Raw genomic sequence first — 22,569 nt, forward strand, 5'->3', positions numbered from 1 at the left:
ATTCAAACTATAATTCTTCCAAATTCTTGGGTTCAGAAATGTTAGACATTGACACTCTGTTCTTGGCGCATTCAATATGGCGGCTGCAGGATGCGTTGCATCCTCTGAATTCTTCCAAAGGGAGCGTGGTATCTGTGGAATGAGAGTCAGGGGGACAACTGGATGTCTTGTCTGATCTGTTGGTCTCAATCAACTACAAAGCTGACCTGAATACAGGCTAGAAGATGGTTACAAATGTCATGTGATATTAAGAGTAACTGGATTAATCTTAATTTTATTTCTCTCCTTATATTTTTTGTGCATAGGCCCAGGACAAGAGAAAAGCACTGGAGGAGACCAAAGCCTACACCACCCAGTCCCTGGCCAGTGTGGCCTACCAGATCAATGCCTTAGCCAACAATGTTCTGCAGCTGCTGGACATCCAGGCCTCGCAGCTGCGGCGCATGGAGTCCTCCATCAACCACATCTCTCAGGTCAGAAACACACCCACCGCAGACCATACAGCTGTGAAGAATGGTGCCCCACATTTCCCACTTCTCCTCTCACTTTCACACAGACGTTGCTGTTTTAAATCGCACTGTGTGGCTCTCTGAAGTATCCATGGTTTCTTTTATTGGTCTATCAGTCTCATCCAAGTTCTGACTGGCTGTGTTTGGCTGAATGGATGAATGGTGGTCTGTTTCTTTCTTCTTTACCAATGTTTCCCTTTTGAGGCTTAAAAACCCACCGTAAAACAAGAATACTAAGTGATATCGCCTTTATTTTACGCTGGTTGTATATCAGGATATGAGCACAGAGAAGGACTTTGACTATATCAGGCTGTCTCTCTGTAGCATGAGGCTTTTGCCTTGTGCAGGTAAATCCAGCCACTCATCCAATGAAGTCATTAAGAGCTCAGACAAATCAAACAGCACTGCAGCCATGTGGTATGTCATAGATTAGATCTGTGGGCTGAAAACACCCATGAGTGAATCCAAACATGTCAAATAAGTGCGAAAAAAAAAAAAAGTATGCTGGACATGAATCAGGAGTAGTTCCACTGCTTTTCTTTCTTTCAGGATACACTAAAAGTAAAATTTTCGGTTTAATGGAGGAAAAGAGGACTTGAACGGCTTCAGGGTTTGAGAGCGAGGGAAAGAGAGAGGTCCATTTAAAGGCAGGAAGAAATGGAAGATGGATGTTGACGAGCGAAAGAGGCTCAAGAAAGGGATGAAAAAGGCATATTTACACTCAGGTTTGAGGCAATATCCTGTCAAATAGCGTTGAGTGAGGTCATCACGATGCTATTGGCTGTTTCGGTCTCCTTGACAACTCCCCAAGCTACAGTGGAAAAGTATATAAAAGACAGTTGGACATGGTACTTTAGAAGAGCAAAGAAGGCCAAACAATAAACTCTCAGCTTGGTTGACATTGTTTGACTGTTTTTTTCTCCACTGGCTCGTGTGCGGGGGAATTTCCATACTTCCTTTGCTATATTTAAACCCAAGCTTGTGCACTTTTTGTAGCTCAGACATAGGCTCCGGGATGACCTAACAGTCACCTTAGGTCGCCTATAGTTTCCCCTTCTATGGGGCTTCTACTTATGGTTTCAGGACATCCAGAAGGATGATCTTAAAACAGGGTCAAAAAGCTCATTTGCACAATCCGCTTGTGAGAAATCCGAATGAATTAACAGCTTTAATTAACAGAAAAGCTCATGTTGTTTTCATTCATAACCTCTTCGTTTCTGCCTTGTTGTGTTTTCCGGATGAGCACCAGCAGAAGTCTTAATGTCTTTACCGTAATGAAGCAGGTCTTTGCCTGAATAATAGAGGCTGGGCTGTATGCTTTGGATGTGGGGGTGCTGTTGCTCTCGGTCTTGTTTAAAGATGGATCATTATGGTGTTGTCTTCGCTGCTCATGGGTACGAGATTAGCAGAGGCCTTCAAGGCCAGTGTTGTTTTCTGTTGACTGGATAATGGAGAGGGAAGCTTGTAGCTTGGAGGGTTTTTTTGTTGATAACGAGGTGAGGAGGGAAATGACCTCAGGTGCTTCTGAAATATCACGAAACTTCTCCGTAGTGCGAGGAAATACTTGGACTGTGTGTCAGCATCATCTTTCTATCCTTTCTCTTGCATGTTCCCCTCTGCAATCCCTCCCATCTTCTATGTTAAGCCTGTGCACATCCCTGAAGCCGGAGATGCCTCCGTATGTGCGGTAATACAGTTATAACTCTGGTCAGGGTGTGTCTGCTTGGCGGTGGCATCTCTACGACAGGCCTACATCTTCTGTTTTGTTTTCTTTACGATGGGAGGCAAGGCTGCCATTGGTTAGTGGTTTCTGTCATGCTGGGTCCAGCCTACACAATATCAGTATGAATATAGCCTGACCCCAAACGTCAGAGAGCATTCCATGTAGCTTATCATGGAGGACAGCTGATGCCACATCTGGCACGCCTCAAATTCCACCGGCTATATTGGTGTTTGTGTGATTCCACCGATGTTTTCTTCTTTCTCTTTTCTATCTCATGCCATTCTTTGTTAAGATTCTCGTCACCAGCATTTGATCTCCAGCACGTCCTGCCTCATTGTTTCCAACTAAAGGAAAACATGAGATTAACAGAAGATTTGGCAACTTCTGATTGATCAAATATGTGGTTCGTCAAAGTTTTTCTTTGGATATTGGCTGCTTCTTCACTCATTATCAGTCCAGACACTCTACCCAACCATTTAAATGAAAATGTTTTGTTTGTTAAGCGTCTTAACGCTGAGCTACGAATCACTCAAGCATTTAAAAAAGCGCCTAACTCAAGGGATGAGTCCACGTTGCTTCTACACTTAACAGAAAACTAAGAACCAATATTAAATAGTATCTTTAGGATCTACCAGAGAGAGATGAGAGATGCATCTGGACCTTCAGCTGATCCATCTACTGTTGGCCCAAGCCTCATCAGAAATGGTCTCCATGGAAGGGTGGCTGTCAAGAAGCCGTTCTTAAGGAAGGGAAACAGGGAGAAAAGGCTGAGCTATGCCAAATGACACAAGAAGTGGACTGAAAATCAGTGGCAACAGGTCTTATGGAGGGATGAATCCTCCCCAGAGCCCGGACCTCAACATTATTGAAGCAGTTTATCTGGCATGTTTGCATGTAGCTGCAGAAGCATAATCGTCTCCAGGCATGCTGTTAGGTGTTAGTTAGTCTTCATCTCCCCCTCTGTCATTATCATTCAGTCCTTCTGCAGCATTGAGGTGGAAGGCTGAAGGGTGAATAGAGTAGCTTGCGGGGCTTCCACCTTGTGCTGCGTGTGAAGTGGCTGCTAAGAGGCTGTGAACAGGGACTGCTTTGTCCGTCCAGCAAAAGAAAATGCCCCACATTCAGAACTCTCTGCGATACCCCAAATAAAGAGGGAGATGGGGAGAGGGGTGTGTGGTTTCACAAAAATGAACCCCTGAGCAATGGAGACGCGCATGACTTATTGTGAACTTATTGAGCCCATCATCCGCCTGAGACGGATGTCGCAACTCTTTCAGGAGATGTTGTATGGTATTGAAGGTGTGATTTTGCTATTATTAAGATGGAACATTGCTTCTCAAGCTCATGCTAAAACTGAAAGCTGTTCAGAGAATGAACTACAGGAATAGATGAAGTTTCCAAAGGTCACACATGGGATAGTCTGTGGTGTCCTCTCACAGCTGAGAATACAATGAAAGATTGTGTTGACCCTCAGTTAGAGCTGCTGCGATTATTCAGTTCATCAAACTGTTTATTTCAGAGAAAATTACAAATAAATTTAGACTGATGGTAGCTTTGTTCAAAAAAATTCAATTAGATCACCACTATTCCACATTCACTTTTCACCCTTTTCTACTGAATTATCCTCTTTATTTGGAGCATCTAGTTGTGGAGGAACGTGTCTGCATCATTTTGCTGCTTACAAGCAGAATAGTCGTACTTTAGACTTTTAAATCACACACAAACCTCTTATTTTACTTTTTTTTTTAAGACCAGAGTCCTTTTTACAGCATTGCCCTCAGAGCTAGCATTCCCAGTATTCCTTTCTTTTATTTTAGGTCTTTCAGCTTTGCATTAATCCTGCATCAAATGATATATTTTTATGGCTTAGAAATCATTGAAAGATCTGATGGTTTTCAGTGCAACAACAGATCTCTGCAGTGCCTCACCTGATTTGTGAAAGGCTGATAGCCTCAGAGGTGATGGGTTTCCCACGCAAGTCTTGGATTCAGAGATACTTAACCATATCATGCCAAGTCTTCAGCAGCTGTTTGACCCGACACGAGCAGCCGACATCGATCTGTTTAGCACGATGGTGCACTCAACAACAAGAATGTAGAAACAACTCGAGGCGCAACTCGTCACTGTTGGGCGACTGTCTGAAGACAGACTGAAGGACGCTCTCTTTACATTCAGGAGTTATTTTCATGCATGACACTGATTGATGAGCTCTTCACGTTCGTGGGAAAAAGGCGCTAAATCTGTCCCAAAGTATCGGTACCGCTGCTTTGAAGCATGGAAGTTCTGCCACAAACGGTGCCGCTGATCAGCATTTATGTCACGTGAATTCGTTCCAATTGTCTGCTCATAAAGGTTAATGAAAGAGATGAGAGTGTTGGAGGGTTATATTTCTTTTATAAGTGTGTTGAATGTCTGCGCACAGACTTTCTGATAAGAAGGCTCACTCCACCAACTTTAATCTTAACGTGACAGAATACGTTAAATGTCTAAGTCAGAGGCCTTTTTTACTTCTTCTCTGGAGTCCTGAAGTGTTTCAGAGATGTTCCGTAACGGCTGCATTTGTTAAAGTGTATCTACTGCCTGTGTGCAAACTCCTTTTTGCTGTTCTGTCAGCTCCTTTCCGCTCGCTCCGTGCTATCATGAACACATTCAGAACCCTACAGCACCGACATCGACACAGTAAGGAGCCTCATCTGCGATTCTCAACATGTTTTCATGAAAACGGCAGCGTCATTTCTGCACCGCGTCCTGCCTCCTGCGGATGCTCACCCTCACCTTCTACTTCGCATTTCCAGCTGTGAGAGAGCTTTCTTTAACTCTAAAGACTGCGTCATTAACACAGCTGGAGCTAAGCCCTCACCCCAGCCCAGAAAAACCGGCCTGAGCACTGAACACTCGCAGCTTTTGGTTGTTTCTTACAGTGTAAAACCAAGCAAACCATACACTCACTGCTGTGCACGCAGGGCAGATGTCGGCCTTGTGAACGTTGACATCTGCTGCATTGAACACACACTATTTCACACTGATTTTAGAAGTTGTCGCCATGTTAAGCGTGGAAACCTGGTACCTTTGAAAGTAAGCGGTGGTGTGTTTATACCCGCTGACACCCACACACTCTGAGCCAAAGATGAAGGCCTCTTTGTGTTATCTCCACATGCGGTCAGACACCTTTGAAAGCCACACTCTGAGGAAATTATCCTCAAATTTTAGTAACGTTGTGAGTCACGACAGCTGCTCGGTGAGGGAAGAAAGACTGACTCATTCTCAGAGTTGAAACGTGGGAATCTGGTCAGCAAAACTGTAACTATGTTATCCTGAGTGTGCTGGTGTTAAAGAACTGTGCACGTTGCATTTTACACTTTGTTGTTTTTACCGGTACAAATGCATTGCTAATGATATCAATCACTGGCGCTTGGGTTTGGTTTTGGCCCGCGTTTGTTTGAACTCGGTGACCACAGCGATGAAGCAGCACAACAGGCTGGAAACAGCTGACACACACACAAACACACACCCACCGAGCACGCTCCAGTTCATTCCCACAGCCACGAGGCTCTCTGAGTTACACACAATTCTTATCGGAGCACGTGAGTCAGCGCACTGTTTGTGTGAAAAGTCGGATTCAGTTTGCATTCGTGAGCTCAGCCTTGACTCGATCAGTTATTTGTCATTCCAGTCCGCATTCCTGAGTCGTACACTTACATGTAGTCACGCTGCTGCTGTGTGCGTCTGCGCGGTACCGTGTTAAGACCACACTCGTGTGAAAGCGTTGGTGTGCTGCAGTGGTGACCTTTTGACCTCCTGTCGAGGAAGAATGGCACTATCCCAAACAGGATGTGTGTGTGTGCTCCTTGTGTTTCCTGCTGATTCCTTTCCTTGTTGTGTATTTTGGTCTCTGTCATGCCTCTCCCATTGGTCTATCCCATTTCCTGTGAAATGTAGAGTCCTCCCTTTTTTTTTTTTCATGGTTACATATTGAACATATCTTTTGATGATACTTCCTCTTTATCAGATCTTTGTGACTTCCTTTGATTTTTCTTGTATCAAAGCTGTTTACACATGTTCTTTTTGTATTAGAAAGTTTGACAGGTCTGGGAAGGTAATACTGCAACTACAGATCATTTAGCCACAAAATATAAAGCAAAAGTGCTTGTATCTGAAAACCCACCGAGACTATTTGTCATGTCTTGTTTTTTATGGACAACAATTAAAAATTACATAAAACACAAACGGCATAGAATCTTAACTTCATAATCAAGCTTTATAACAGCTAACTGTTGATATATTTGACATTTTGAAATGATGTTTTCTGCCTCCTACGAACTTGGACCTGGAATGTGACGACGATGGCAAATGTTTAGTATAAGTATATATAGTATATAGTTAAGTATAATACTTGGATGCAGTGAGTGTTTGCCGTGCATCTATTGATAAAGATTTGAAATCAATAAGTGCTGGTCAAATCAAAGAAATGGGTTTTCTTTTTATTGGACAGCAGTGAAAAAGTCCTTGACACTCTTATGAGAACTGCTTGCTTTTCGTCCAGTTCCGTCCAGTTTCCTCCAGTTTTGTCCAGTTTCCTCCAGTTTTGTCCAGTTTCCTCCAGTTTTTACTTCTTCTCTGGAGTCCTGAAGTGTTTCAGAGATGTTCCGTAACGGCTGCATTTGTTAAAGTGTATCTACTGCCTGTGTGCAAACTCCTTTTTTCTGTTCTGTAAGCTCCTTTCCACTCGCCCCGTGCTATCATGAACACATTCAGTCCAGTTCCATCCAGTTTCATCCAGTTTCATCCAGTTTCCTCCAGTTTCATCCAGTTTCCTCCAGTTTCCTCCAGTTTCGTCCAGTTTCCTCCAGTTCTGTCCACTTTCGTCCAGTTCTGTCCACTTTCCTTCTGTTTCGTCCAGTTCCATCCAGTTTCCTCCAGTCCCACCCCCTCCAGTATTAGAGCAGAGCAGCATTCTGGAAATGCTTTAATTGACCACAAATGTTCAATTTCTGTATATACTCAGCAGCTTTTTTAGTAATTCAGCTGTATGAATATACGCTTATTCTTTCCTGTTTTCACAAAAGACGCTTAAAGACGGATCTTTGGAGTGTGTACAGAGCACTTATGCCCATTTGAGTCTAGTTGGGCGTACACATGCAGAAGGGATTTGATCCCCAGCTGCAGTAGTTTTAGTTTAGGTTTGAGGAACTAGATTTCATACAGTTTTGATCAAACTAACATGTCTTCGTGCATTTTAAAAGGTCATTTTTTGCCTGACAAACAAAGCCTTGAGGTAGTTGCTTCAAAATGAGCATAAACCCCTTTTTCAACTGCTATTACCATCGTTCAACACCACAACAGAAGCAGAAGGAAAGTTGGATGGAAGTCAAGAGTTCAAATGTTACGTAAAGCACCAACCTGACTTAAAGATGTGACCGTATTTATAATGTTGCTGTTGCTGCAACCTTAATAATAGACTGAATGAATTATGGGTTTGAGCTGCTGCAGTTTTGGGTCTCATACAGAACTATTAAAAGAGGCCGTTTATAAAAACAGATGTATGATAACCTCAGCTGCTTTTTTTTTTAACCCAGTAAAGAAAGACGGCACCCAGCAAAAATACCTCCGTTAGGTCATTGGTGCTATTCACAAACCCTTCAACTTCTCACAGATGTGCAGTGTTTACATTGTGCACGGTCTGTTTTAGTCTGGAGGAAGCTTTTCTCTCAGTTTCAGTCTCGAAATGTGATGAGACGGATCCTTTAAATAGTCTAAAACCCAAGCTGAAGTAAGCTGATCTTTTAAATTTATGAAGCGAATGATTTCAGCTCTTAAGGTGTCAGAGCCCGTGCTGGTTTATCATCGAGCCTCTATCAGTCTGTGCAGAGCTGGTGTGATAGAAGGCTGTTTGCTGCTTTTTCCACCTGCAGCATTGAATGTGACACACACGCTCCATCTGTCCAGCTTGGCTAAAGGTTAAAGGGGGTTGAGTGATGATGTGAAATGACTGGTGACTGAGGTTGTTCTGCGTGAATCATCAGCTCCGCTGCTCAGCACTTCCTTTTCCATCCAGCTGCTTAACTTGTTAGAGATTGTGTTTTAAAGTGTCAGTTCCCGCACTGTGCTGCTGCGGTTTGCACGGTGGTGTTTATTGTCACCACTGTTGTCTGGGTCTAAGCGTGGAGGCTCTAAGCCTGTATGTAAACTTCAGGGTGCAGTCAGAATGCTGTTTTGGCTGCAGCCCAAAGTGAGATTGGCGAAGCCGAGGTGTTTCCATATGTGCTGTGTTAGCAAACAAAGTGTCGACCTTGGCACGTTGTCCTGAATTTTTAATATATGTATATCTTTCTCTGCTGTGCAAGTGGGACAGATTGTCTTGCCAAGGTCCCACACATGTCCAGTCCCCACAGCCTCCACTCCCGGCCCCATCATTTCACACACGGGGTGTTGGATATACTTGAGGAATCCATTTTTTGGGGGATGTTTAACAAGAGGCTGCCAAAGTGAGAAGTCCCCACGGGGTAGTTGACCTTCCTTTGTGGCCCTCAGAGCAGATGGATGCTCCGACATGCTCCGTGTTGCACTAACAGCTCTGAGAAACAGCCCTGCCGAAGGGCCCTTCGGACAACTGTTTGACTCAACAGATGACGGGCTTCAGATGTGCTGGCTGAAATCACGCTGAGAAACAGACCAGACAAAGAGGCGTTTGCTCTGCTTCAACAGCCGTTTTGGCTCTGTGCGGAGTTGGGAGTGTTGGATTGCACAGCTCTTACAGATGACTTTTGGATGCTGTGAGAACCAGAGGACATAAAAAGTTCCAGCAGGCTGGAGGCGTGAGCAGGCATGTGAGCCGAAGTTTACTGGTTCAAATCCAGGGCAGTGTGCTGCGGGGCGGCCGCTTCTGAGGGTTCGTCCCCCCAATCACAAGATCAAGCTGAGGGGCCATGAGATGACGAGTCAACAAGAAAGACAGAAATAACCATTTTTCACCATGTTTCATAGTAAAAAAAACTTTTAAACTGCTAGAATATGCTGAAATGTAGGTATGATATGATAACTCTGCTCTCTCTGTGTGACTTAGATGACTCCAGTGGAACCAAAAGCAGACTAATAACACTAATGCGAGGATTCCTGTTGCAAAACTGTGCAACACGGGCTTAAAATGCCCCGATGATACAAACGCATTTGAGCTCTTGTTTCCCATGTTTTCACATTCCACAAGAGAAACATGCTCAAGACTCTAGAGAGATTATTTCAGGAAATGTGGGAAACCACTTTACCAGAAGCCAGGCAGGTTGAGAGAGAACGTGGGTAGAGTGGAGGAAGCTCGCCTTCATGAAAATAACTGCCTGATTGCATTGGGAGTATCACAAACTGGTCAAAGGACGGTTGAACGGGGCTAATATTGTGAGCTTTTGGGACGTCCTCACCTGTTTGCAGCTCTGGCTCCTGCCTTAAATCCTAAATTCACAGCAGGCCTGAAACTGAGGCTCAAATATGTTCAACAGATGTGCGTTTCATAGCTACTATCTCTTCCTAATCCCACGGAACCAGAAGGACGTCCAATTCTGCTGCAGGAAAGGCGAGCTCATCTCAGCTCATACCCTGACGTGTGCTTTGTTCTTCCTCTTCTTTCATTTTCATGTGGGCTTCTGATTGATCTTTCATGGCAGTGAGACAGTTCGTGTCCTCATGTTAATGCCAGCAAACCACAGGCGCTCTCTTCAGCTTCAGTGTTGTGTGCGAGTGTTCAGAGGAAGATGCTTTGCTGTCAGTTTGCTGAAACATTTTTTTTGTAAATCTTATAATCATCTTGCTCTCAAACTCTGTCATTAACCTCTGGCGAGCCACATGCACACACAGACGCATCGGTATGCAGGGCGTGTTTTCAGATGGAGGCTTTTCCACATGTTGTGTGTAAGCACTCAGCTCAACCGTACAGCCCCTACAGTACAAGCTGTGCTGACGTTTCTTTTGTTGTTTTTGTGCAGAGCTGGTATTCTGCTGAGGATCTCGTCCCGCGGCCAGTCTGCCAAAGAGTTGAAAAGGCGGTTTTCTTCCCTCACAGCATGTGCTGAACTGAAACGGCTGTCTCAGTTCCATATCAAAGTCTGCAGAAGGGATTTTTTCTTTCTCTTTATGCCTGCTGATTACCTCACTCGCTGAAACTGTGTTTGTTTGTCTGGTGGGAAGTTGTCAAGTAACGTTTGCGCGAGGCTTAAAAATTCCATCCCTGGTCCTTTGATGGGCCGCGTCACTGGACTGAGAGATTTAAGCCTCTCCGCTGACATTGTGTGGATACAATCTGTCAACGTTTGACCTGTTTCCCAAGTCCTTCTCCACCGCCGTCCACACGGGTCCGTATAAGACGATATCTTTCCTGGAAAGTAGGTTTTAAAAAGTGGGGATCATCTTCTGTCCTTAAGCAGTCGGGAGAATCTCAGTGTTTCTCACAGAGAGTGGAAATAGTTAAACTTATTATTGCTTTGTTTGAAAGTTTTCAAATCCTTTTATAGTAAGTATCTCAGAGCCAGTCTGGAGTTTCAAGAGATCTGAAAATGATTTACTGCCTTTTATGAGGATATCGTCTCTCTGTTGATGTCTTGGTACACAAGTCTGTACTTTGGCATATCTCAACCATCTAAGTTTTAGGAAAAAACGTCACAATGGAAGGAAAAGTGAGGTAGTATACTTTGAAATACTGAGATTTAAGTCATGAATTTAGACCTTGTGTAAGATTAAAGGAGTTACCGGTGGACAGAAACTCACAGATTTACAAGAATGTGATAATGAGGTCATTCATCTTCTGAGAAAACACTAAAAATTATAAGAGAAAAATAGTGCAATCGTTCAGAATATCAAAGTTTTTAATATCGTCATAAATCCACAACAATCTTTTCCCATTTTTTTCTCGAAATATCAACTCCTTTCCCAGTTTCTGTTTATTTATTTGACCTTAAATCACCGTGATATACTAATATTGGCACTGTACTACATTATATCCATGTACACGAACACCAGAGAGACAGTTTGGTTCAGGTCTATTTCCAAAGTTTAAAGTTTGTCTGAGCGCACAGGAGGCAGCACCTGATGCTAGCATGAAGTTAGCACCACATTGGGAAGAGCAGATGAGTCTTCTTATTGTGTTAGCATGAGTGCTGCATGCATCTGTCTGAAGTGCACAGGAGGCAGCACCTGATGCTAGCATGAAGTTAGCACCACATTGGGAAGAGCAGATGAGTCTTCTTATTGTGTTAGCATGAGTGCTGCATGCATCTGTCTGAAGTGCACAGGAGGCAGCACCTGATGCTAGCATGAAGTTAGCACCACATTGGGAAGAGCAGATGAGTCTTCTTATTGTGTTAGCATGAGTGCTGCATGCATCTGTCTGAAGTGCACAGGAGGCAGCACCTGATGCTAGCATGAAGTTAGCACCACATTGGGAAGAGCAGATGAGTCTTCTTATTGTGTTAGCATGAGTGCTGCATGCATCTGTACCTACCCACAATAGTGAGGAGTGAGGGGAAACTCACCAGCACACACTCAGTTGCACAATGCTTCGCAAATATTTGTTGACATGTATTTTCTTACATGAAGCTTAGAGAGAATGTCTCAGGAAGAAAAGTCTAGGGCGAATATTGCAGATATTTGCATTCTCACACGCCACCACTCCAAACATCTCTTCGACATTTCAGGACTCCAGCATAGACAGAATTATATGGTAATTCAGCTAATATGATATATGATACACGCCTCAATGCTATGAAGTCGTTTCAAAGTAGAATTTAAGACAAAAAAGATGGCCATTATAATTGTTTTTATTAATCTGGGTGCAATTCCAAGATGTTAGAGAGTGATAATAATTAGGATGTGTTGATATTCATCTTCATGTTTCCCATCTCTGTGTTTAAGTAAATATCTTCCTGTAGCCAATTACAGGACAAAACAAATTCAGATAATGCAGAGAAGAAAAGCTTCAACCCTCTGCGGGACAAACTCTCATAGATATCAGGATTATGTTTAGTCAGAGAGGGAAATTACACCAAAGGCCTCTCGCTGTCACATTGATGCTTTAAGTTCTCATAAAGGTCTTCATTTGAATCGGAACAGCTCTTCTAAACACATCTTGAGGCACACAAAGTTGTAGTCTTGGACTGTTAAACCTGAAAAAAAAAGTGTTGTCTATAATGAATTTCCAGACCTGCCAGTTTTTTGCTGTGAGACACGTCATTAGATTCCTGGTTGTTGATGTTCAAACATTAAAATAGTCGACCCCTGTGCAACATTTCCATGTGCAGCCTTAACCAAAATGGCAAACAGTCTGGCTTAAAAATAATGAAATAAATCACAAATATTTAGAGGCTTGTTGCTACTGACAACAAGACGACAATCTCTCATTGTGGCAGCCGCTTTGCTGACTCATTCCTATCCAAAAAGTAGGAAAAACTCAGTTGTGACGGGACTTTTTTTGGTTCCTCTGTGGCTCAAATAAGTGGATGGTGATGATGATGACAGTAATTCTAGTTCCCAACGATCAAAGGTGGATGATTCTTCTGCTCAGTGTGGGAAGAACTGCAGGAGAATGAGCGGGATAGAGAGAGGAGGCGATGAGTGAAGAGAGCATTTTTAAAAAAGAGAGAAGAACGGGGGCTGCTTCAGACTGAGAGCCAGTGTGTGATGGATAAGCCAAACACCAGAGCCCAAACTGCTCCGTGTTCTGGGAAAACAGCCGCAGGCCTCAAACATATGTGTGACACTGGTTGAGAGCACATGTGAATTACTCAGCCTTCAGATTTCAGGCTCTTTCCACTGAAAAGACGCAGCAGTGGGATGCCAGTGGAGAGGCGAAGAGAAGCCCACTGGGTTCAGGGAAGAGACGAGCTTTTAAGCAGCCGTGGCTCAGATTAAGTTCCCCACTGGGTCAGTCGAGCCAGAATGCGCTTTTCTGCTCAGACCTCTGCATTGAACTTGCTTTGTGCACCGGTGAGTGGACGAGCCGCACTCTCCACAGGGTGCCGCCTCTCGCTGTGTGGAAGTTGGCTGAAGGAAACGGTTTCAGATTTACCCGTCTGTTGTGTAATACGAGCCCACACTATTACAGCAGCGGCTATTTTCTCCGCACACAGGAAGGCGACGAACTCGCGCCATGTCGCCCTCTCACTTCCTCTCGTTGCCAGCTGCGATGAGGTTTGTCCTCACGGTGTTCTGTGATAAGGGGCACAGCAACAATTCTCTTGTTTCGGAATAGTTCTCTCTTCGCGGTTTCATGGGAACATCTTTAGTTTTGACTGGAAACACCTGCACCCAGATGTGAGAACACAATGTGCCGTGCATGTTGTGGGCACCACGGTTTAAAGTCTCTCCTTTCCCTGCTAATGGAAGCCAAATACACTGATTTGATCTTGGTTTAGTTGTTTCCAGATTTGGAAATGATCTCCGAGCCGTCGGAGGAGTCGGGCTGTTCGCTCGGCGGGGCTTGATCACTCTTAAATGAAATGTTTGTGCTTTAGCTTTCTTCCACTCATGGGAAAGCGTACAAAGTCTCTGTGGGAGCAATTATGTATGAGCAACTTTGCCTGTTATGAAATATTGATTCTTCCTTTTACTGGAGTGTTAAACAGTCACATTATTACACCACTGTGTGTCCTGCAAGGCTTTGTGTTTGAGTTACTGTCAACTTCTAAATGTGCATTCCTGTGCAAAAGTCTTGAGACACCCACTCTTTTCTCTCTGCCCTGCAAACAGAAGAAACAGGGAACAGAAGCAGCAGTTTTTAAAAACATGTTTAAATAGAAATGTAGATGCAGTAAAGAGGAAGAGTTGTGCTGCAGTTGAGGTCCGGGCTCTGGGGAGGATTCATCCCTCCATAAGACCTGTTGCCACTGGTTTTCAGTCCACTTCTTGTGTCATTTGGCATAGCTCAGCCTTAAGAACTCTCCCATGTGCTCACCACTTGTCCAGTTTCCTCAGATATCTTAAGGACACCCGATGCCTGGATTCGTTTCCAGATGCAACTGAACTAACTTTCTGACGGGCTGCTCAAAGTGCCCACAGATACCATTTGAATAGGTTCTTTCATAAGTTGTGTGTTATATTTAGACAAAACACTGGTTGATAGCTTGAGTTAGGTGCCGTTTTTTTACTTGGATGATTCATAAGTCAGGGTTTAGTGTACACACACAAAAACACATTCCTCAAAAACTGGGCATCTACAAAGACTGGATATGAAATGGGTGAAAAAGCAGCCAACGTCATAAGAAAAACCTCAGAACTACTGCTTAAGACCACTTTAAATGGTCTGGCTCTTTGGAAGCAAAATATCAAGAAATGAGGGGTGGATCAAGCCTTTCCCATGGTACTGAATATCTCTTTAATTAGACTTTGTTGTCCCAGAACTGGACCACATATCTAAACCAGATACAAAGTGATGCTTGAAGGGAAAGTCGGCCATACACTGCCACTGTGCAGAATGAAGAGCCAGAGCTCAGACCAAATCCAGATCACTGTGGCATGAAAGGAATCCTCTGTTGGTGCTGGTCGCCACAGCCTCCTTCCCCCCCACCCTGTGTGAGACCAGCGTTTTCCTGGTCTGCCCTGAGCGGACATTGCAGCCTTTCATCTCGTAGAGGAAGGCCAGCTGCTCTTCGGGCCCCCTCTGACCGATAGGTGGTGTTCCCTTTCTGTCTGTCTAATGATTTGTAGGGATTTAGTTAATGAGTAACTGTCCCTCGTAGCATGATACCAACACATTAACTCGAGTCAGACAAAATATTCTGGCATGTTAAGCAACATCAGCTGTCATCAGTATCATCCCGGCACAGAAATAAACATCATCCAAACATAGGCCACAAGTAACCCACAGAGATTTCACAGTGAAAACAATTAAAGAAATTCAATCCAGGAGCTGCGAGGCAGCCGTGCAAAACAAAGAAAAGCTAAGTCATATGTAAACATTTGTCATTTTCCCACAAATGGGAACATTTTCCCTACATCTCAGATATTTCAGAAACGTGGTTCACTGGGATCCCACCAGTGATTCCAGTATTATGGACACGTGTTTTCCTGTCATCTCCAAGCTCAAACTGTGCTCCTGCATGTTTGACACAGACTGGACTGTGAAGAATAACCCACATGTTGCTGCTCAATGCAGAACGTGTCGTCGAAAACGTCAGAAAATACACATTTCATGTAGTAAATATGATTTAGAAGAATTCATGGACAAGCAGCCAAATTGTCTTCATGCATTTAAAAAGCTTAAAAGTGAAGAAGTGGCTTCAGTAACGCATTCTTCTTAAAAAGCCGTGGATGAATAATCATAACCAATGCCTCACTTCTCATTAAAAAGAAGTCCACAGGACTGTGAAGCACCGACACGATGGGTCCACCTGCTGTCTAACCTCTGACCTCCACCTTGTACTTTAATATTTCTCTCTGTTTCTGCTCTTCTAATTAACTGAGGAATCTTTCACATCTACTTCCTGGTCCTCCAAACCGATTCCCTGATTCGTGAGGCCAGAAATATTCAGATGCTCTCACTGTGGTCATTATTCTGTGGAGGCCCTGGTTTGTGCAGCGGGCTGTTTTATGATTGTGCATCGGCTGTTGTAAACGGATTAAGACCTCGGTGATGAAAGGCACAGCCTCTTGATTTAATAAAACCTTCTTAATCTGCTGTTTGAGGAGTTCCCTGAATCCCGGGGGCCCATTTTTGCCCTTCACACGTGTGATTTTCTTTCTCTCCATGGTATTGATCGCATCCCCTTCTCCTGTCGTCGCTTTTACAGACGGTGGACATCCATAAAGAGAAGGTGGCCAGGCGGGAAATCGGGATCCTGACCACGAACAAGAACACATCGAGGACCCATAAGATCATTGCGCCGGCTAATATAGAGCGCCCGGTCAGGTACATCAGGAAGCCCATTGACTACACCGTCCTGGACGATGTCGGCCACGGTGTTAAGGTGAGCGGATTCTTATCTTTCCTCCTTTACGTCTGCTCTCAGATAGATTTCTCTACTCTCGGTGCTTCAGTTCCTCAACTTTCTTCTTCTATGTCTAATTCTCCTTCCCTTCCCCCCTCCTTGTTTTCTCGCCAGAGGTCTTCCTGTCTCCCTCCTTCTCTTCTCTCCCACTTTGACTGCGCTTCTCGCTCACGCGCCTGTCTCTTGTGCTTTCTCTTTCATCTTCAGAAAGCACCCCCTCTGACCCTACAGGAAAATGTTTGAGTGTGGGTTGGTGGGGACTGGTTTTGAGTGGAGATTTGACTAAATGCGATTACATCATATAGCTTCTGGTGAACCGCTATGTTCTTGTAGTGTTGTGGGAAAAAAGGGCATTCTGAGACATATTAGTGAGATGTTTTCAAATGCATTAAGGCCCTTTGTAATCTTGTTCTCGAGCTACTCGGGCACCAGTTCAATCTGAAATGTGGGAAAGAAGCTTTTTGATGGGCCATTAGGGCTCGCTTTCAGGGTCACGAGGTTGTCAAGACAAAGACATCATTTCCTGATGGCTGCATGCGATTTTCGCCGTTTCCATCCTCCCTCTTGAGCGTTGTCTGCTCCATCAATCAGCCAATCAATTGCAACTGTCAGACAGATTGGATTAGAGGCCCCCCATTACTGTCCCATACTATTACAGGCATTGGTAAGACAGGATAAAGGCCATTGTGTCACTCTCAATACACTCTACGGGGAATACTTTGAATCCTTCCATCAAGTCGTGATGTGATATGAAATATTTTGGGGAAATGACTTATTATGAGTATCATATTGCCAAAAATGTTGCTATTTCTTGTTAAAGCAGGAATCAAGACGTTCTGGAGATGCTGTGAGTTCATCTGGGCTACCATGAAGGATATAAGCATTACTACGATGATATAAGTGCAGTAATGCATTGGTATTGGCTGGAAAACACAGTTAAATGATTCCTCAGATCTCAGCTTTAAGCATCTCATGCTCAGATTTTGGTGCCTGATGCCACAGGATTTTCACTGAAAGACTTTCTCCTTCAGAGCTCAACAGCTATGTCACGATGTGACCGTGAGCTTAGCATGTTTTGTCAAACGCTGTTTACAATGTCAACAATGCTAAAATAACCTTAGAAATACTCTAAAACTTTCCTTGAAATGACAGGGCTAAAAAATGCTAAATATTAGGATGGGAGCTTTGCACAAAAGATTAAAAGGACTGAAATAATCATGATTCACTGCAGCTTTGAGACAGTTTGATGCGTCTATTTTAGGAACATCGCACATTACAACGGGCCTAATCTCTGTGGATTCTCCTCATCTGAATGTCTTCAGAAATGCTGCATTTAGTCATTGAATGTGGGGAACACACACATGTTCATGCCCTACATCACTCACCTCCTCTCATCTGTGCATGTCACAGCCTGAAGAACCAATCAATACTTCGTGTCAATACTCCATATTAGCTCATATAGTATCTGCGATGGCTACGGTCAGATGCCTGGCTTGTATAGGATCTCTGTAGCCATGTTTTACTTACTGACCAGAATCAATGCTGTTATGGGAGTTTAAATCCTGTCTATTGGCCTCAGTTTAGTGTGAAACTGCATCTGCCTGAGGGTCTGTGTTGGCCTAAATGTTAGATTAGTTTTACACAAAGTTTGCGTTGCTGAACGCCCACAAAACGAAGAGGAAAGTCGTGCTTGCATACATTATTCAGAGAAAGCTTCTTTATGACCAGATGGAAGAGTCAGGGGGGGGAAAAAGAGGCTGAAATTCATCTGGAGAAAAACGGGTTCATCTGAGCACAAAAACATCGGGTCGTACCTGCTTCTCAAGGCTCTCAGTTGGCGACAAGATGCTTTTCAGAATTAATGAAGATTAGATTTGCTCATCCAGTCAGATGATGCTTAATCTGGTCCGCAGGGCTTTTAAGAATCCAGATCACGTCGTGTCTTTAAAGTTGGATCAATCCATCTAGTCTCTGTTCAGAATTTACTAAAAGATTGATGTTAGTCCCATCCGCCGATTGAAGCCTGCTGACTCTAAGGAAAACGCACCTTCCAGCTACTCGTAGACCTGTAATTAAACCGGCTTGTGCTGCGTTAAAGATGACACGTTGTGCTTTTTGGGTTCTTCTGATTTCTTCAGAGTGTTGCAGAGCTCTGCTGCGTTTTAAAAGTCTCCTCAGACTGTTCCTGCACCGGTTCTGGCTTTTCTTTCTTTACTCACTGATGGTGGCTTCAACCACTGAAGGCAGCATGATATTTCAAGATATTTCCTGTTGTCTTTCTCAACTTAATTCATTCATTTTCATCTTTTTTTCTTTCTTTTTTTTCTTTTTAATTTGAAGCCTGCAACACATTCCAAAACAAGTGATGAAATATTTTAAGTTGTTATTTTGTCTCATTCCTCCTGCAAACGCATCTTAAGATGTGCAACAGCACTGGATCGTTGCTGCTTCTTTCAAACTCCACCACAGAGGCTCTGTTGTGGCAGGTCAGGGCTGCAGGCAGGCCAGTCCACCACCTGTACCCTCGCCTTTGGAATTTGTGCAGAAAGTCGAAGTCAAAAAGCATTTTTCAACAGGATGATGTAAAGACATCATCCTGTTGAAAAATGCTTGGAAGTCCCTGGACAAGATGCTGCCTTGAGGGCAGCACATGTTGCTCTAAAGTCTGCCGTCACAGAAGTATGAATAAGCTTTGCCGAAGGTTGTATTCTAGTTACTTTAGATTAGGTGAATATGGCCACTTTAACAAGGACTTCAACCGTAATCACACCCATTATACTTTATTGGCTCCCTTTCCTGTGGCTGATCTGTGTTGTTTTCTTGGCTCTTTTAATACTCACAGCTGATCTGCTTTGAAAAATACATCAAATTGATAATTTACGAGCCTTTTTATCCTGGAAGCTTCCTGTTTTTAGACCAATCAGCTTTGGCTGCGTTTGTCTGAACAGGAGAAGATATCCCTTATCTGGTTATTCACCAGAAATGTCGCCGGCTGCCCACAAAGGTTAAGTCTTTGGACCATAGCTGATGCGTTCGCAGATTAAACTGCAGAAACTCGATTTTCTGCTGCCAGTTTACAAGAAAAGACACTTGGTGCGTTGTTAGCTGAATGCTTTCAGTTTGGAACGGCAGCAGTCAGTCGTGTTTGGGTTAACGGCAGCTTCATTCACCTTGAAATGGTGCAAATGGAGTCGTAAAAACCTCGGCTGAAGTGCAGCTTTTTATCCCAGCTCCACCTGCTGATAATGACCTTAATCTCAACCTCTCTGTCCATAATTCATCACTGAATCATTTCCACACAGACAGTCTGGTTTGTTCAGCAGGACAGAGATGCAGCATTTGCCAGGAAGATAAGGAAGGCAGGCTTTGGCATTTCCAGCATGTCCTAAATTGTAAATTGAATCTTGTGAGGCGCTGATAAGGGAGTGAAATCTGAACGAGGGTCAAAGATCTCTTCAAACAGATGCTTTTCTACTGTATCACTTTGGGTTTGGTCTCATCGTGTCTTTTTCTCCTGTGGACTTGTGACGTCACGACGCTTTCTGCCAAGGCCTCTGGGCAAGTTGCATTCCAGATGAACCACTTGACTCTGAAGCTGTCAAACTGCCGATAACCCCCCCGCTGCTACGTTGGCTCTGAGCGGTCTCCAACATCAGCCCACACATGTACCGGGCTGTTTATCATCGCTGCCAATAAAGAGATAATTTCACTTTATACCCAGTTTAAATGCGATGCAGAGCTTTTCTAAAAGGCACCGTCTCTGTTTTTAGGACATTTTCTGACACTCAGGTAAATTCTCTGGTTTGTAGCCTGGTATTAAGATGCCATCAGATCCCCTCACTCTGACTGGCTTTGGACGTGGCTCAGAGCAAAGGGATCAACAGTCGGCGGTGGTTCTCTCTGGTTGCTCCACTTGTTACTCCTGACCCTCCCAGGTCTTGCTAAATATTTACTCTGTAAATACAACCAGGAATTGTTTTAGTGGCTTGTACTTTGACTTCTGATCTGTTTCAATGTGGTCGTTTTTTTTTACATGCCCTCTCACTGTCTCTCTTCTCTTTGTGTTTTCTCCTTCGCCCACACTAAGTGGCTAAAAGCCAAGGTAAGTCTGGTTTGTCATATGACCCGCTTGACACTTCATCAAACCCATGCACATGTGATTAATTTAGTCTTTTCCTATGTTAACCTACCTGTAGTCCCTCCTGCAGAGAAGAGCCTACAACCCGAGGCTTTGTAGCACCCTCCCTGTCTAATTACCAACAGTGTACATGTTGTCATTCACTCTTCATGTTGCAATTCCCCCTAAACGTTCTGTAGTCGAGTCAAATTTTACAGGCTTCCTAACAACTAGCATACATCAACAGAAAAGGGTATCAGTGTTGTACGTAAAGCCTGTAATTTGCAGCAGAAATCCAGATTTATGTGGAAGTAAACGAAAAGGTTTGTCACCCGCAACAGCTTTGGTGGGATTAGGCAGCACTTAAATCATAGACAGCCTGTAAACATTTGATTTCAATCACATCAATACTACCACTGTGGCTGAGGGAATTCGTTCAGAAAATGAGCTTCTTTTGTGTGTTTTTTTTTTTCCAATCTCAGCAACATGGAAACAATCAGGCAATCCGAGCAGGAACACTATCGAGGACCAATCCGCCGACACAGAAGCCACCAAGCCCGCCGATGTCAGGGCGAGGCACGCTTGGGTAAGGTTTTCATTTAACTGCAGTGGAAATTCATGTTATGTGTGTTCATTTTAACTTCACATGCCCCAGGACCTTATTTAAGCACTTTTGGATCTTGGTTGTTGTCTTCTCTTTAGTAGGATTTACACTAAAGTTACACCATTCTCATAATTCTTTGCTTTTTTAACAAAATGTTCCCATTTTCCTGGCTGCTGCAGACGCAACACGCCCTATAAGACCCTGGAGCCGGTGAAGCCGCCCACGGTGCCCAACGACTACATGACCAGCCCCGCCCGACTGGGCAGCCAGCACAGCCCGGGACGCACGGCGTCGCTCAACCAGAGGCAACGCACACACAGGTACATTAACTCTGGCTGTCAATGTTTTGGTCCTCAACTAAACTGAGACCATTTCGCTTCACATTTTGCTTGAAAAATGCAAAAAAATTAAGAATTGACTGAATTAATTGATCAGATAAAGCAGCAGATTTTAGGCAAAATGCTCTCATTATTAGTCCTTTGATAATTATTCAGAAAAATCTTTCATTTACACACAGTGAAGTTGAGAGATTAAAGAAAACCACAGTGGTGACTCTCAGCTTTAATGGAAAATGAGTAAGGACCTTTTGTTTTATAGGTAGGAAAAGGAGATAAGTGTTCCAGCTGTACCTCGAGACTGAGCAGTGAATACGGCGTGTTGGAAAAGCATCTCTATGAACACATCGGTCCCCTCCATGTTGAATAGTTCTAATCTCTTCATTTAATTCTGCAGTTTAAAGCACTTTCACTCCTCTTCCTCTCCTCTGCTGCTCTGAATCACACATTTGTCTGACAAGGCCTGGAAGGGCTCTCACCACTGCCTGAATCACTCTCATATTAATATCTGTAAAAGCCTCTGATATAAAGGGCTGTTTCACTAAAAAACAGTCAGCTGTGGTGTGGAAACCCTTAAACACTCCTCTTCAGGAGTTTTCCTGCAGAAAGCAGGAGGCACTTTCATCAAATTTGAGTTATGATGCGAGCGGCGTCATCTCATTAGCTAAAGAGCCTGTTATGCTGACTGTGATGCTCATAAATATAACAGAAATGATATTTTTCTCCTCTTGCTCAACTTCACCTCCTGGCTTCACTTGTTTAGAGGAAGAGCTTTGGGTTCTTCGGCACCTCTGTGGCGAAGCTGAAGCAGAAAATCACAGCAGCTGTCCGTTTTCTGTGAACCGGCTGATGCTGTCCTCTGAGTCCAACCCTAAGCTAATATTGCTGTGCCATCACTATTTGATTATCCTGGCTCCAAGTCAACTGGGCTTATTCAGCTCATCAGTCTCTGTCAACCTCAGCCGAAATCTGAATTCAATACAGGATCCTGCTGAGTGTCTCTTCTATCATCCAATATGGGAGAGATTAGACCATCACAAGCAGGTATCATTGTTTAAAGAGAACATGCTTGTTGAAGCTGCTGCTTCAATCCCGGTGATAAGTTTTGGATTTCTGCTTCACCTCTATAAGAAAAACACACATAAGCTGGTGTAAGGTTTAGTGGATGCCTTCCTCCTCAGTTACCATCTACGCCTACATCCCTAAATCCTTTGCATGAATTTAACCCTTCACATCTCAGCTCACACAAACACTGTGTATAAGCGGCTGCAGACGCAGCGAACCATTGGCTATTATTATTACTTTTCTTTTCACGAA

General features: G+C 43.8%; 1 protein-coding gene across 10 annotated transcripts in view; it reads left to right on the forward strand.

Moving 5' to 3' along the window:
• The window catches only part of abi1a (abl-interactor 1a), a 45,915-nt gene that overhangs the window by 10,395 nt on the left and 12,951 nt on the right, over nt 1-22,569 (forward strand). For 6 of the 10 annotated variants that reach the window (XM_072378155.1, XM_072378157.1, XM_072378158.1 and 3 more), the window contains exons 2-6: nt 306-473; nt 15,999-16,175; nt 20,284-20,298; nt 20,796-20,899; nt 21,097-21,237. In XM_072378155.1, coding sequence (XP_072234256.1) covers nt 306-473; nt 15,999-16,175; nt 20,284-20,298; nt 20,796-20,899; nt 21,097-21,237 — 605 coding nt within the window. The remainder of the gene's footprint in view (nt 1-305; nt 474-15,998; nt 16,176-20,283; nt 20,299-20,795; nt 20,900-21,096; nt 21,238-22,569) is intronic. The other 4 variants (XM_072378156.1, XM_072378159.1, XM_072378161.1 and 1 more) reach the window with 1 other exon arrangement.

The sequence above is a fragment of the Leuresthes tenuis genome, unplaced genomic scaffold (assembly GCF_036924035.1).
Source record: "Leuresthes tenuis unplaced genomic scaffold, fLeuTen1.0.hap1 SCAF_24, whole genome shotgun sequence".
Taxonomy (NCBI): domain Eukaryota; kingdom Metazoa; phylum Chordata; class Actinopteri; order Atheriniformes; family Atherinopsidae; genus Leuresthes; species Leuresthes tenuis.